The following is a 16,265-nucleotide window of genomic DNA, read 5'->3' as shown; positions in this document are numbered from 1 at the left end:
AGGTGGTTTTGCTGCTGGTCTTCCGCCATTTATTAATTCGGGACTTGCCCTCCAATATACTCATTAGTAAATTCTAAAGCGGACATCCTCAGACTGCCTCCTTGCAAGTACTTGTTTCATACTTGGGATTGATCAGTTGTGCTCAGAGCTCTGTATAAGTCTCCTTTTGAATGTTTTGAAGAAGTTTCTTTTAAGCTGTTATAAAAAGCGCTTTTTTGGTGGCAATTACATCTGACATGAGAGTAGATGAGATTAAAGTGTTTACCTTTGTAGAGGAAAGGTGACTAAATCTGTTTTACATTGAAAACATTGTAACTTTGTGATATATGATGTATTATATATATGAGGACAATTTTAAGGTATTCTTGTTTAATTTTTTTTTAGCAGGCTCATTCTAAAACAGTGATCTTTACTTTGTATTATGGCATCTTTGGAGTTTTACTGAAATTTCAGTGCTGTCAGCATTTGTATTTCATAAAATGTACCCCTCTATATTGTTTTCACAAGTGACAGATCCACTTTAGTCAATGTAATAATATAATCCAACCTGTAGATGGCAGACTTGTACTTCAAATGTCCCATTTTGATGTATTTTTGTATTTTTGCCATTCATCTGTAACATGATGCGACTTTATAGCTAATATATCAGCTCTTTTATCTATTTTATGTTGCATGCGTATCTGATCTGCGTATCTTGCCTTTTATTTGAAGTTACTCTTAAAGCCCTTAAATTTAAAGGCAACATGTATTGGGGAGTATAAGTTTGCAACAAATTTAAATTAAGTGTTTTCATTGTAATTTGTTAACCATACACAGTCTGATATTTTTACATCAAAACATATCTGTTGTAATGCGAAATTCTTTTTCTCTTTTCTAGAATTTTGCAAAGAATATATTTGCAATTCTTCAGTCAGTAAAAGCAAGAGAAGAGGGCCGTGCTCCAGAGCAAAGACCAACTCAGACAGCAGCAGCATCGGTAAGCATATCAGTGTTGAATACTGTGCATTATCATTTTGCCTACAACAGATACCAAAAAGCATTCAATATGCCATGAACCGTATTGTAGAAAACAGTGAGTTTTTTTTTTTTTTTTTTTAAATCTTTATTTTTCATTTCATGCATGTCAGCGTTTTACAACAATAAGTAGAGTATAGGCATGCCTGATTGCACGAGCATGTGATATGAGTTTGTACATTGACATTTAGCATAGTTATACAATCACACAGTGCCAGCGGAAGCATTAACAATTCTAAGTTAGTGCGGGGTAATTTGACGGTTTCTTACGTTGTGGCTGAGTGTCCGATTCTCCTTAGGCTTGGAGCTATGATCTTCGTTCGGTGCTAGAAATCAGTAGTCTCTTACTTCCTTTTGTCTCTGGGCACTTGTGTGCTCTTGGGGTTCACCCATTTTTCATACGTATAATTTCATATAGGTCCTATACACTCTCTTGTGGCATGAACATTTTTGAAGATGACCTGTAGATAGGTCCAGTTATAGAAAAAGAAAGAGAGGGGTAGGGTGAAGGGGGGTTGGGTGGGGTCTGGGCTTTGCCAATGTGGGGTGGACAGGAGGCCGCGCTTAGTGACCTTTGTAAGTTATAGGGCACTTCTAAGGGGAGATAATCAGCGGTTGGTGTAGTCTTCCCACGGCTCCCATGCTTTAAGGAACAAGGGATAGGTGTCTCGAATTTGTGCTGTTTATCCATGAAGTGGGCTTCCTTGATATTGTGGGTGACCCTTTCCATTTGCGGCATGTCAGTTTGTAGCCAGGTTTGTGCCATGGCTCTTCTAGCTGCCAGGGTGATTTTGTTGAGCAGTTTCTGCTCTTTATTGGTCAGGATGTCGACTGGTCTAGCTATTAAGAATGACCAGGGGTCCGGTCGGAGTGGTTTGTTTAACACTGCTGTCAGAAGGTGGGCTACCTCTTCAATAGGTCACTACATTGGGGCATGTCCACCATATATGAATATATGTGCCTTTCTCTCCACATCCCCTCCAGCATGTGTCGGTGATTGTTTTACCCATGCGATATAGTTTAACCGGGGTGGTGTACCACCTCATAAGCGTCTTGTAACACTGTTCTTGGTGTATCACGCATATGGATGCTTTTGCTGCTGCCTCCCAGATATCCTGCCATCTCTCCCCCCCCCCCCCCCCTCCTCCAGTGTTTGTTTGTAGGTCAGTTTCCCATTGTGTAACATATGAGGGGGTGTATGCCTTATCTGATGGTGCACTGAGTTGGGTGTAAAGGAGGGTGATGAGGCCGGTACCTGGTCCATCCGACATGCATAGTGTTTCATAGAATGTGAGCTTGGTACTGGTGGCTGTTTTGACCTGTGCAGTGCCGGCAAAGTCCGGGAGTTGGAGGTATCTGAAGTGATCTTTAGTGGTTAATGGGGCTCGAGTTTGAAGGTCTCCGAATGTCCTGGGTGTGCCTGCGTGATATAGCTGGTGATATCGTTGTATGCCCGTGTTTTCGATGCCCCTGAAGTCTCTAGCAGTTAGGCCGGGTGGGAACGCCTTGTTGCGTAGGTATGGTGTGAGTGGTGATATTGGATGTGTGAGAGCGTGTTTGTGGGCTGTTAAGTCCCAGATCCTGATTGAATTCAGGATTGCTGGGCAGGTTGTGTGAATCTCCGGTCTGTCGGGTCTTGGGACCCATATCCAAAATTGTGGGAGATCTGTGCTCATAAGCAGTGTTTCTAGGTCAACCCACCTGTGGGTGTCAGGTGGTGAGTGCCACTCTATTATTTGTGCTAATTGCGCCTACAGGTAGTATGCGTGTAGGTTGGGGAGTCCCAATCCCCCTTTGCTTTTGGGTGTGAGGGAGGTTTTCTTAATGGCAGATGTCCCATTATAATTTTGTTGGTTTAGAATGTTATTGATACATGTATCCTGTGCGTTTTAGAATTGGCTGTGTAGATTACCTTTGTAAAGAAACACACCTACAAGTTTATTCAGTAGTTTTCAAACTGTACTGAATTCAAATATTTTGTGTTTGATACACAGCTGTATAGTTCTTTGATAAAGCCTAATGCAGACATAGGCAACCTTCAGCGCTCCAGATGTTTTGACTACACCTACCATCATGCGTTGCCAGCATTAAGGTTGTAAGAGCATTGTGGAAGATGTAGTCCACAACATCTGGAGTGCCGGAGGTTGCCTTTGCCTGGCCCTAATGTATAGGGCAGTGGTGTCTAGAATTTATGCCAGGTAGGATCATTGCCTCTTAAACTGCTAAGATTGTGGCTTTCCCAGGAATACAGTTGATGTGAATTTCTGATTTTTATTTTTAATTTTTTTTTCTATATGCATCACTACGTTAAACCTAATGGACTGGAAAACGCAGGTTTAGGACACACATTAATATATAGTATATTCTGTTTTGCAGGACCCAACATTAAGGACCAAGCAGCCTGTCCCAGCTGCCTACAATAGGTACGATCAGGAAAGATTCAAAGGCAAAGAAGGTGAGTATTCGCTGTGTATATGTCAAATGTAAGGCATGTTTGTTTTAATGGAAACATCCACAAAGAGACACTCCAGTGTTGTGTAGTAGTCATAGTGCCCTGGTGTCCCCCCTCTCCACCATGTAAGTAGTCAAAGTTATAAATGGTGTCTCCTTACCTGCAGTCTACCAGAAGCAGTTGCCTGTCTATTTCTTGAATTAAGCCATGGATCGCCAGGGAGAGAGCTTCTGGCTCTCTGAGGGCATGGTGCAACGCCCAGCAAACTCCAAATAAGAGGTTGAACTACTCTAAAACATTGGGTGGAGGGGTGGCACCTGGACACTCATAGCTTCATAACGACTACAGCAAAATGTAGTTATTATGGTAATTGCATAGTTCATTTAATGCAATTCACTTGGAGGTCACTGTAGTTACAAATAATTGGTTAAATGTTTTGCATTGTTCCCCTGTTTTGAGGTTGGGTGGTTTAAATTAAATTATTAAAACTGCTGGGATGATATTTGCGTACACATATGTACCTACCTTACTGCTAACAATGTTGCCTTATAAAAATGACTTGATGATGAAAGTGAGTCAAGTTGAATTAGCAGCTGAATAACTGCTTTGATTTGGTAACTAAATTGATACTGGGGGAGAGTATGCATACTTGTGCACTACCCCATTGCCTAGCACACATTCCCAGCATTACATTCATGCAGGAAGCTTCACAACCCAGGTACAAAACATGGTTCAGTAAATCTCTTTATCTTTCACATTAAAAGTTAGATTTCTCAGTCCAATTTGTGATATGCAGATGATGCACAACAGTAATTTTTCTATCTGCGTCAACTGGTGAGGAGTTGATAATTTAGTCTCCCCACAAATTATTTAGAATCTGTCTAAATTTCCCTGATTGTATGTTGACATTAATAACGGACAGTAGGAATAACATTTATTACAAATGCTTGGATGAATTAATGACGTTTTTTTTTTTTTTTTTTGGACCGCTTTTAATTTGAATTTTTCCAATGCTACTGTAACTTTTTTAAATGCAGGTATAGCTGTATATGAATACGATTTGTTTTAAGCTTGCAAATCGTGGTTGGGGAAAAAAGTAACCTCTATGGTAATGTCTTTTTACAATTTTTTTTTTTTTCTTTTTCAGAAACTGAAGGATTTAAAATTGACACTATGGGAACGTACCACGGCATGACTTTGAAGTCTGTGACTGTAAGTTTTGTGGCCTTGCAATGTTCTGTTCTTTGTTAAAGGAGCAACCTAAAGTTAAATAATACATTTTGGTCCAGAAGTACAACAACTTAAGCTTTGGTGTATAGATCATGCACTTGCACTCTCACTGCTAAATTTTGTTATTTAGGAGTTAAACTGGTTATATCACCTCTAACTTTGTCTCCTTCCTCTTTCAGTATTTATTCTTCTTTTCTAATCTATTCTCTTTAAACCATTAGACAAAGTAAGGGTTACTTTGTCTTGATTTTTTTTTTTTCCTCCACTTGGTAAAGGGTGAAGCTTAAGGCAAGCTTTACTTCTTTTGTTAAGCTGAACAAGCTGAAGCTTGTCTTAAGTTCCAAACTATTGTCTAATTTATCAAGCAGGATAAAATACTTGAGACAGTACCCACCTACTTTGTCTTATTTAAAAAAAAAAACAAAAAAAAAAACAGAAATGAAGAAAAGAGCAGATTCTAAAAGAGTATGAGAAGACCAAGCAATAGGAGAAAGATAAGTTTGAGAACAGAGCCACTTTACATTTGTTTTGTCGCACAGCCTGCTTGGTAATATTTTCAAGTTTCAGATCTTAAACTTACTTTGGAAGTTTTTAACCTCCTGCTTTGTTAATTTATCTTTAATCACACACAAGAATTCTGTATCTTCTCTCTAGTAATGCTGGACCTTTACTGCAGCTATTTCAATTTGTATTTTTAATATCCTCAATTGAAAGTTGACCGTCTGCACTTTAAAAATTTAGCGTTGGCAATATATATTGAATATGGGTTTAGAGTCACTTTAACATTAGTTTACACAGGTATAAAAATGATCTGTAATATAGTCTTCTCTCAGCAGTTACTTTGCCTCCTATACCATGGCTGCATTGGGGTATAATGCGTATGCCTGTCAACATGATGAATTAAACCATCACAATGTAGGCACTTTTTTTTTTTTTTTCCTTGCAGAACTTGGTGCATGTGTGGACAGACATTGGATCTTCCCACTAATTTTGTTCTAAATATAGTGTTGTAATAGGTCACCTCAAATATGCAACTTTTGTGTCTTGTCTTTGTGGATCTCTGGCACTAATAGTTACTTGATCAATTACTTGTAATTTGTTCATAATATTTGAAATAATAGCAAGCCCAGAGGACAATTTGAGTGTGTATTGCAGGTAACCTATGTTTCTAGTTTTCAACATATGTGCCACTTTTTGTAAATACTGTGGTAATTTTATGGAGCAAGATGCTCCCATTTATGGTTGGAATGCAATATCCTCTTATGACCATGAGATGGCAATACAAATCAATTTTTCAGTAAAATGTGCTAACTTGTTTAAAATATAACCCAGGTTTTCAGTATGTATAGTTGGTCTTACAGAGCACTATCTATATATTAGAGATTTAGTGGAGGGGTTTTAAATAGCTCAATCTTGATATGCATATGTTGGTAATGTTTTCATACAAATTAAATCAAAAGCCAGGAACCGTTCAAATACATGTAAGACTCTTTATGTTAGATTATTCTCATCATTACCAATGTTTAATAGACCCAAGGTAGGCAACCTTTGGCACTCCAGGTATTGTGGACTACATCTTCCCTAAAGCGCTGCCAGCATTGTGTCAGTAGATGTAGTCCATAACATCTGAAGTACTGGAGGTTGCCTACAGCTGCTTTAGACCAATGGGTGAATTTATGTCACACCTGCCACTGGCTGTGCGTTAGGGCATGTATTTGGTGCTTCTATGTGTGACTTCCCTCTTCGAGCACCATCACATGGGCACAGGTGAATCTGACTGCAGTTTCCATAGTTAATCCTTAAATCTTCCCAGTCATCTGAAACTTCTTATGAGCACAATTAATCAAGCCTTAAATGTTAGACCAGAAATTTTTACCGGACACACAGGATTCCAGAATGGATTAGTAGACAATAAGCAGATAATCTTATTCAAGAAGAATGAAGGAATATGGTTTATTTTTCTAGATATGATCATGTCATCTGAGTGTGGTGTAGTTTCCATGGGAAACTAATGACCTTCTTTTGACAGCATCTATAATTGTCTGTCTGTATCCCGAAAGCATCTTAAAAATGTGAACGGCAGTCATTAGCAATTTGAAGGATAGAGACGCTTGATTTAATTATCAAACTTGTTGCGATTACTCTTACATTCTGGTTCTAGGTACAAAATGATGGGTAGCTCATGATATCTGGTATGCCTGGATTGATTTCTATAGTTCTTTTAAGCAGTTGTTTAAAATATATCACTTTTGTTTTGTTAGCACAATCAGTTTTTTTTTTTTTCTTTTTTTCTTCTGGTTTTGTTTAGAGATGTGTATTAGTACTTGAGTGTCACTTTTCATATATTGCCTGGGCTTTTGGAAGTTATGCCCAGGCTAATACTGTGGCTCTAACAAACCTTTAAAAGCTTTCTATATGTCTGACTGTTTTGAATTACAATTTGAACAGAACTGTCAGGAGTGCTAGCGGTGCTTTTAGTACCTCACTTTCCTTATTATACCTACCTCTGATGCTTGCCTTAAAGACTTCTCTAGGGCTGCACCATTTCTATGGAACACCCTTCCCATCTCTTAGACTTTCACCCAGTCTCCACTCTTGAAAAAAAATCTTTGTAAACTTCTTCAGGTAAGCATATCAACTAAGCTGTAAACAGTTTTCTCTCCCCACACCCTGATTCCTCTCCTGCAACTCTCCTCAAAACAAATACGTGTCTGTTAGTCCACCCATTGTACAGCACTGTGGAATTTGTTGTCCCTTAAGAAATATAAGCATGACTGCAGTTAAAATGGATAATTTTGAGTGAAATGGTCAGTCCTCTTTGACAATTTCTAAACAATGTATCTATATGTGTTCCAACATACCTAATTGGCAATCTTTATTGGGCCTTCTTTCTGGGCACTCATTATTCACATTGTAGTTAAAAAAATAAAAGGCACATCTACTACCTATATTCTCATTGATAATTGACTAGACAACATCTGATGGCCTAGTCAGTCACAATGTGGCTTATGTCATTTTCATTTTATTTTACCTGCTACTTAGCTCCCTATATTTCTCCAGTCAATGTTATTTAATTATTTATATAATTGTTTTTGTAGTAGTCAGTTTGTCTGCCAATAGATGCACTTTCTTTAGAAGAATTCAGTTTTTGAAGACCTTTAAACTTGGCATTATGCACAGCCTAATGATGCCAAACACACCCAGTCCTACGAAGAGAAAATTCATGGTTAGCATCCATGATTGCACATGATTAACTTCTTATTTGCAAGAGCACCTGCCAAGGTACCACTTTTGTCAACAATTTGAACACTTGTCATCCAATCTCTTTTCTGTCTAATAAGGCCTTTGTTGTGTCAGATTTCTTTCAGTGAATGCATTTAATAGATAATCCTTGCTTACATTAAAGTAGATATTGTAAGCCATTTGTATAACAAGCAGGCACCCCATTGACCCATTTAATGTGACCCCACATTTTCATGCTATATTCATTTTATTATTTTGCTTTTAATTTGCTTAATTTGTCATAAAGGCAGTTTTAATGTGCGTGGAATTATGTAAAAGTATGACACAACAATACCCACATATATTAATCATATAGGTGTCATTTCTTTTTAATATATGTATTTTTAAAGGAACACTAGCACCAAAATCACTTCATCTTAAAGAGATATGTATGTACTCTAACCATTTAATCTCTGTGGACTGGCTATAATTCCTGGAGTTCCCTGGCACAGTCCCACTGTTAAAGGACCACTCTAGGCACCCAGACCACTTCAGCTTAATGAAGTGGTCTGGGTGCCAGGTCCAGCTAGCTTTTTACCCTTTTTTTTAATAAACATAGCAGTTTCAGAGAAACTGCTATGTTTATTCTGAGGGTTAAGCCAGCCTCCAGAGCCTCTAGTGGCTGTCTCACTGACAGCCGCTAGAGGCGCTTGCGTGCTTCTCACTGTGAAAATCACAGTGAGAGCACGCAAGCGTCCATAGGAAAGCATTATGAATGCTTTCCTATGCGACCGGCTGAATGCGAGCGCGGCTCCTGCCGCGCATGCGCATTCAGCCGATGACGTCGCGGGGAAGAAGAAGAGGAGGAGGAGGAGGAGTAGAGCTCCCAGCCCGGCGCTGGAGAAAGAGGTAAGTTTAACCCCTTCCTCCCCTCAGAGCCCGGCGGGAGTGGGTCCCTGAGGGTGGGGGCACCCTCAGGGCACTCTAGTGCCAGGAAAACGAGTATGCTTTCCTGGCACTAGAGTGGTCCTTTAAGTGTAAACAATTTTTGAGAATTTTATCACTGAATGAAGGTCTCTGGCTTCCCATAGTCCCACCCCCACTGCATGGCTGAGGCAGATGGTATACACTTCCTTGTAGCTGTACTGGTTCATACCTGCAATGGCACTGTAATAGACTGAAAGCGGTCAGATGATAGTCAATCACCCCTCCATTATTGATCAGGCAAAAGCTTCATTAGCCAAAGATAATTTTTGCATTAAAACATTTAAAACTGCCAGTACTAGGTGACTCTAGACACTAATCACTTCAATGAGATGATCAAGATACTGTAGACACCATAACTTCGTCTTGTGCCCCAGCAGCCTAGCAAATGAAAGCAGTGCGACTTGTGCGAAAGCTGCACAGTTTACATTTTGCAGAGCTGACACCTATATGTGGTTGTCAGACTCGATTAGATTCAATTATTGCATATATTTGATGTCCAGCAACAGTCTTCAAACACTGAGAAAGTGTCCAGTAATCAAAATCGTTTAAAGGTGCTCTGCAAACACTGAGTGTTTCGGCTAATTAAATTAATTATAATGCCTGAAGTCTGCTGGCACTTTCAAACATTTCTCTAGTAGTCAATAGATATGATTAATTTAACAGTTTATCCAATGTATCCATTTTTGCTTTTACATTCAAATATTGTTAATTTTAATTAGTTTCAGATGTTATAAAACTTGCATTATATATATTTTTTAACCTGTATATATCGCCAACTTATTCCTCAGTGCTTTACAATTTTAGAAAGTGGATAGAAGACTAAATATGAAAAACTATTACAAATGTCCAGAACAAGAGGTTAATAAGGACCCTTCTCGTATTCTCATCACCATATAAATGCATTGTCTTGCCACCTCTCTCCAATGCCTTGCTTTCTCAAATACACAAATCCCAATATTTAGGGCTATGCAGTTATTTTTCCTGTGTATGCTACAAATACTTTGAAATTGTTTTAGAAAATAAGCAAATACAGCGATATATAAACCCACATATAACTATGTATCTAACCCTGGTAATAAAGGGATTTAAAGGGGGCCATTTACACTGACCACAAATGTGTTAATTTTACCCATGACCCAGGGATTGTTTCGTTCACAACTACAATTTCCCATGTTCCTTTGATCCATGTTTATATCTGTACAATTGCTAAATCCATAACATTCTAGTCTCTTTAGAAAGTTTCTCTTCTGTCAGATCCAGAAGATAAAAATGGTTTATAGTGTCTCTAGAAAGAGCTGTCTGTGAAACTAGGACTGAATTTGCATCTCATGACATATGACACCAATCTGTTGGCAGAGACATTCAAATTACTCTTTATTTTGCCTTTATTGTGGACACTGTAATACAAAGGAGTTGGGTTTTGTTTTTGTTTTTTTTCTCAGTAAAAATACTCCATCTATACAAAGTTATTTTACGCACATTGTTTGTCTTTGATGGACTTTAATTAATAGACATGTTAAGTTGCAAATTAAAATGTGGCAATGTTCAACTGGATACAAAGCCTAATTTACAGTTCCTTACCCTGAAAAAGGTATTAGTGCATTTACTTAGCATGTTTGTGGAAATTTGACCAGTTGACTTTAATTTTATTTTTTATTAGCACATGAAATAGCAGGTGTATCATCAAAGTGTGCATGCTTCCTATTGCACAGATTAAACACAACATTTGTATGCATTTTTTTGTTTTATAACTTTTTCTTCCTTTTGCTCTTGTAATTTAGCAGTCTTTTTTCCTATGCTTTTTTTGAAAATAAAAAAATATTTTTTTCCACCCCATTTTCAGAAAATACATAAACTGTCCAGATATCTTTTTATATTACCTCGCAGCACATGCTTTCATATTTTTCTTTAACGTTATATATATATATATATATATATATATATATATATATATATATATATATATATATATATATATATATATATTTATTTATATTAACATTTTCTTCCTCTTTTCAGTTCTTTTAGTGCATTTTACGATGCCGGTAACGGCTAGCCTTTTCCTTTGCTGCATTTGCACAGGCATTGTGCTTATTTTGTTGTAAGTGATTCCAATATTTGATCAGCTCACTGGGCTGGAACTGATGGGAGGTAATTAGGTGGCTATATTTACAGCTTGAATAGGAAACTCTCCAGTGATTAAATACAAACTCATTGGGCGGAGGCACGGGATCAATACGCAACTTGGCGAGACAAATTCCGACATAAACATCCTCTAGGTGCAATCGTCTGATACTTAAGGAGACCTTAAATATCTTTTCTGCCAGGTTCCCAGAGAACACATAGCCAGTCCCAGAACAAAACACTGGATACCGCTCACTTGGGTACAAATCCGGCGGCATGTACCATTTACTGTCTTTGTTCCGATTTGGTGCATACCCTCTCATTAAATACCCTGTAAAGTAATTGGTTCTTGGAGGAAGGTCTGGCTTCAATAACTTGTTTATTAAATATTCAGTATTTACAAACATATCACTGTCTGTCTTCATGACATAGCGAACGTGTGAACAATATGTGGCCACCCAGTTCATTCCCATGAGTGTTTTAATGGTCAGATTGTAGTAAGTATCTAAATATTCCTGTTGAATGATGTCATGATACTGTTGACTTTCGTCCATGATGGCCTGTTCGATTAATCCATTTAACTTGACATTTAAACCCAAGAGGAAGAGTCTCACAATTTGAATTCCTGGTACAAGACTTTCATTTCCCCAGGTCTGTCTTATGGCTTGACGAGCCTCAATCTGTCTTGGTTCTGCAGCTATGAGTAGTATAAGAAATGGACTTTTGTACTGGCATTTCTCAGGCTCATTGATTACATACTTATAGTGGTACACATTTTGATGGCCATTGCCTTTTTCACTGTATATGCTCCCGTTAGTACTCAACGTGTTTTCCAATCCTGTCACGCCTTGCTGTAGAGATTCTGTGTTACTTGCATTGGATGCTGTATGAGGGTTCAGTGTTTGAGGGATAGTGTCTTTCCATATATTTCTCAATGAACTATTGGTTTCACTTTTAGTAGTTTTGAATCCACGGATTATATGGGTAACTGGATTCTCTTTAAGTCCAATTCTGCCAGGGAACGAGTTATGATGGTTGAAAAACAGGAATGTAGCAAAGAGAAACACAAGTGATAGGAGGCCAGTGAGATGCGTACGGAAGAGGGACCTCTTGCTGTTCCAGGACATTTTAGCAAAGCAGCAATGACGTCTCCTCCACTGAAGCATGCTTTTGGGCCGCAGATGCAGTGTACTGCATCTGCCCAAACTTCAGTTGTTTTTATCCTGCCAACAAAATGTAGCAATTGCTATTCTTGGTTGGTCTTCATTCTTCAATTGCTGATGGACACTTCTCTAAAGGAAGATCTGCTGAGATAAACAGATGAAACAGTTACTATACCCAAAAGACAACTGTCCTTGCAATACAGCTATCAACATTTATTTATTTGAGGAAGGAAGGGCTATTTTGCTTATTTATTTTTAGAACACTATCATGAAGATATGGTGTGCAGTAGAATAGTTGTTTTGCTATTCTAGTGGTTTTTTTTTTTATGCCTATGCTACCAAGCTGCTTGCAAAGACGTGATTGCATTCTGTATGCAGAAAAAAAAATCTATTATACTGTGACATTATGTTTGGACAGGATTTGCTAGTTTGACCCATGCTTTCTTGTAAGTAAACAAATTTATTTAAAAAAAAAAAAAAACTTTCAGGAAGTAGATATTAAAATCAAATCTCTGCTGATCTAAAATGATTTCAGGGTAGTGTAGGTTGTGTTGAAAGTTAGAAAACAGTGAAAGTAAACAATACTGTGTTTTATTTATTACTGGTATTTATAAAGCGCCAAACATATATTCTGCAGCGCTGTACAATTGGGGAAAAGACAATACAATGGAAACAGACCCATACAACAGGTAGAGGGCCCTTCCTGTGAGCTTGCATTCTTTAATTGCCTTTCATTAATGAGTTATGCCTTCTTTTTTTTTTTTTTTTTTCTTTTAGATTAGATGTGTACAGTATGTTGAAGAGTTTTGTTCATGGGTTTTCTTGCCTATCCAATGTTTTATCCTTAAGGTTTTAGTTACATTACACGTTGTCACTTTAATGCAAAGTTGATACAGGTGCTGATTTATGTAATGAAGCATGCCCCTTGTAAATAGTTTGCCAGGATTGTTTTGCTTTGGGAATATAAAACTTCCGAAAGTTTGATCAGAGCCATGCTTTGTTAGTCACAGTACAATGCCTGCCATGTTTTTACTGGCGGATGCAATGTTGGAAAAGTCAATGAGAAGATGTGATTGTCAAAACACATTTTCAGGGTTCAGTTACTACCCTGCTGAGTCTGCTCAGTTATGCACTTTTGGAATTTAAAGGAATTTAACACTTGATGCCTAAACAAATGCCTGTAGCGGCATTCATTTAAAAAAAATGAGTTCTGCAAATAGCAAGATATTTGTATGGTTGATAAAGCATTTCTCTTGGTTGAAGGAGCAGCAATGACACAGTTGACGCCTATTAATGTTTATTTCCTCTAGAGGGAGACAGCACTCCATTTTTATTTTATTTTTTGTAATGCTAAGTTTTCTGTTACAGGGCACTTGTTACAAAACTGTTTTCAACATAGATGCTGTTAACTACTCTTGAAAAGAACAACTTACAGTATCCGATTTTTTTTTTTTTTTTTTTTTATTTTTTTTTTTTTTAACATTTCTTTTTTTATGATTCTACATGCACTGCAAATGGTTTTGGTAGCTAATAAAAGGAAGAATCTCAATGAAGCTGTATGATAAAACTGTAATACGCATATTAGTTACAGATTTGTAAATTTCAACCCACGATTACTCCAGAGCTGGTCAACTTACATTTGCTTTTCAATGACTGAAAAATATAAGAAATTTAGTTTTCAAAATCTGGGATGTAAAGGTCAGACAGTGCTAACCTAGCCTAGTCTGTCTCAACAAATTTTGATGGCATTAGGTTACGTGGAGTAGAATAGCTCCATTTACTCTGTTCAGAAGTTTATTATGCAGCACTGTGTTCTTTCAAAACAAAGAGTATCTGATTTAATTGTATTTTGATACAGATACAAATTTTCATTTTTTTTTTTTTTTTTTAACAAAAGGAATGGATTGTGATCAGCAAAGCATTCCTTGCACTTCTTTCCCTTCGAGTATTGATTGTGGATTACCTTGGCACTCCAAAGGCTTCCCGAGCATCATGGAAAAATGTTAACAAACTTTCTCTGGGTGCCAGGATTACGGTTGCTGTCCTAGAAATATTACACTTTAGGGGTCTGAATGATTAAACGCTCAAATGATGTTCTCAAAAACCTTGTAACTTTGCATCGTTCTGTTTACTATTTTAAAAGCTGCAGCTTGCTTTCTACTGAGCTATTTTAAATGCATTGAAGTAGCCGCTTTCTCAGAAATATGACTAGTGAAATGCAATTTCTACAAATCCTGTATTTATTTTGCATGAAGTCCCTCTATTTGTCTGAATTCTAGGATTTTGTACTGACCATTCACAGGCTCTGCTGTGCTTCCTGTAGAATGCACTCCTTTTAAATGTTTCAATTTCACGGATTAGATATCAAAAGGGATTTGCCGTTTTGTCTGTAACTGCTTAATAGGACACAATATACATGATTTCTTACAAGACTAATTATTTTTTTTTCTTTTCATTTTTTATGTAATATTGCCTCCTGGTTAAATTGTGTAAGATGCTACATCTCTCTAACATTGAAGGCCTCATACTTGTTTGCAGAACTGAGTTTGAGTTTAACATGTGCTGCACAAAAATCTCAATCGGTTTCTGGCTGACATGCAGACATATAGACATACACATGATTTATATACATTTTTACTAAACGGTTATTTAGGTTCCCTTTTTCAATTCTTGTAAAAGGTTTTGACCTCCCATTCCGTTTGCTGGTGTCGGGCCTATGTACATATTTAAAAAGTGTAAGCAAATCCTATTTTGTTCCATCACTGACCTGCATAATATGTGCTGCAATGTGTCCCAAGCCTCTAGGACATTTGTACTGTATAACCATTTTCATTAAAAGGCAGCAGAGCCCAGGGCAGAGTAAGCACATTTTAATACTGGAATGCTTGAATGATTTATTGCATATTCAGATTTGTAAAGTACAGTTCCTGCATGTTCTAAATCCACTGCTGTTCTAAAATGGGAATTTTATGGATTTGTTAATGATGGTTTGCTACATTACATGTTAGACTATTTTAATTTTATTTTTTTGTGGTTTCTAAATTAAAATCAGTATTGGATTCTTCCTACTGTGCAAATATAATTTGCAGGGCTACCTGCTTTCAGCAGCTTAATAGTTTCAGTCCAGATTTAAGATTACTTCAGATAACGGATTAAATGTGACCTAGTTTGTAAAAAGGATTTTTCTCTCATATCGCAGATTGAAAGGAAATAAATAATGCTGCTCTGCCTGATTCCTGGATAAGTGCATGTTGCATTTGCCTGGTTAAATTAAATTATCCAGTGAACAGCTGTGTTTAAATGCATTTTTCTCCCCCTCTCCGCCCGCCAACAAATCCTCTCCTTTCGTAGAGGGATTATTTAACAAATTGAATTGCATTTAAGATGTGAAGAAATCAATACACGAGAATTTGACATACCTTTTTTTTTTTTTTACTGTTTACATTCATGGTGTTAGGCATACACCTATCGAATAGTTTTGGCACGTCATTGCTTGGCCGAAAAAATTTGCGAGAGAACATGCGCACTTCCTTTAAAAAACTCCCCTTGGTGTACTCTTTTGCCTACTGTCCGTCTGCATGTTGCTTGTCCTATTGCCTGTTCCATTCATAGACAAGTGTTTTATATTCCCTGGGTTTGGAAGCAAAACGAATCCCAGCATTCCCTCTGCATACCCAGATGGTCTCCTGGTAGCTCATCTAGCATTGAATGCTTCCTCAGATCTCTTCCGTTTTTTTTTTGTCCCCAATGCAGTGTTCAGCCGTCCGTATCCATGCCAGTGCTTGCAGATTTAGTCAGTGTTCATGGGGGATAAAGCACTACAAAGCCATAGTAGCCTAGTTGAATAAAATAGATGATTTACCTCCGTTCTTGTTGCTAGGCAGCTTCAGCAGAAGACTGAGTTCGTTTTAAGTGGAGGGGGGGGGGGGGGCGTAGGGAGAGAGAAGCTGTGGTCTAGAGAGCCATCTCTGCTTGCCTGCTTGCTTTCCTAGGCTGCTGCTGCTGCCGCCTCTCTCGGAGGCAGTGGTTTAAATGTGGGCTTTGACAGATGCTGTCTTCTGACAGAGCAGAAT

The 16,265-nt window shown here is 37.8% G+C and overlaps 2 protein-coding genes across 4 annotated transcripts in view; one reads left to right on the top strand and one right to left on the bottom strand.

Annotated features, from left to right (window-relative positions):
• The window catches only part of CDC73 (cell division cycle 73), a 70,278-nt gene that overhangs the window by 20,492 nt on the left and 33,521 nt on the right, over positions 1–16,265 (top strand). Inside the window, exons 8-10 of the mRNA XM_063426197.1 lie at positions 878–976; positions 3,391–3,469; positions 4,614–4,678. Coding sequence (XP_063282267.1) covers positions 878–976; positions 3,391–3,469; positions 4,614–4,678 — 243 coding nt within the window. The remainder of the gene's footprint in view (positions 1–877; positions 977–3,390; positions 3,470–4,613; positions 4,679–16,265) is intronic.
• LOC134568716 (beta-1,3-galactosyltransferase 2) lies at positions 10,913–16,210 on the bottom strand. 3 transcript variants are annotated; one of them, XM_063427371.1, is made up of 2 exons: positions 15,608–16,210; positions 10,913–12,333 (listed from the first exon to the last, which is right to left on the bottom strand). In XM_063427371.1, exon 2 carries the CDS (start codon positions 12,193–12,195, stop codon positions 10,930–10,932), a length of 1,266 nt encoding a protein of 421 aa, XP_063283441.1. In that variant the 5' UTR covers positions 12,196–12,333; positions 15,608–16,210; the 3' UTR covers positions 10,913–10,929. The 3 variants fall into 3 exon arrangements, with proteins under 3 accessions (XP_063283441.1, XP_063283440.1, XP_063283439.1); XM_063427370.1 differs by having other exon boundaries at positions 10,913–12,336; positions 15,612–16,210; XM_063427369.1 differs by having other exon boundaries at positions 15,612–16,210.

Source organism: Pelobates fuscus, chromosome 7 (assembly GCF_036172605.1).
Source record: "Pelobates fuscus isolate aPelFus1 chromosome 7, aPelFus1.pri, whole genome shotgun sequence".
Lineage (NCBI taxonomy): Eukaryota > Metazoa > Chordata > Amphibia > Anura > Pelobatidae > Pelobates > Pelobates fuscus.
The sequence above is the reverse complement of the archived record's forward strand: the minus strand, read 5'-3'. Positions and strand labels throughout refer to the sequence as shown.

Coding starts and splice junctions, on each gene's coding strand:
- LOC134568716 (XM_063427371.1), bottom strand. CDS start 12,195: ATGCTTCAGTGGAGGAGACGTCATTGCTGCTTTGCTAAAATGTCCTGG.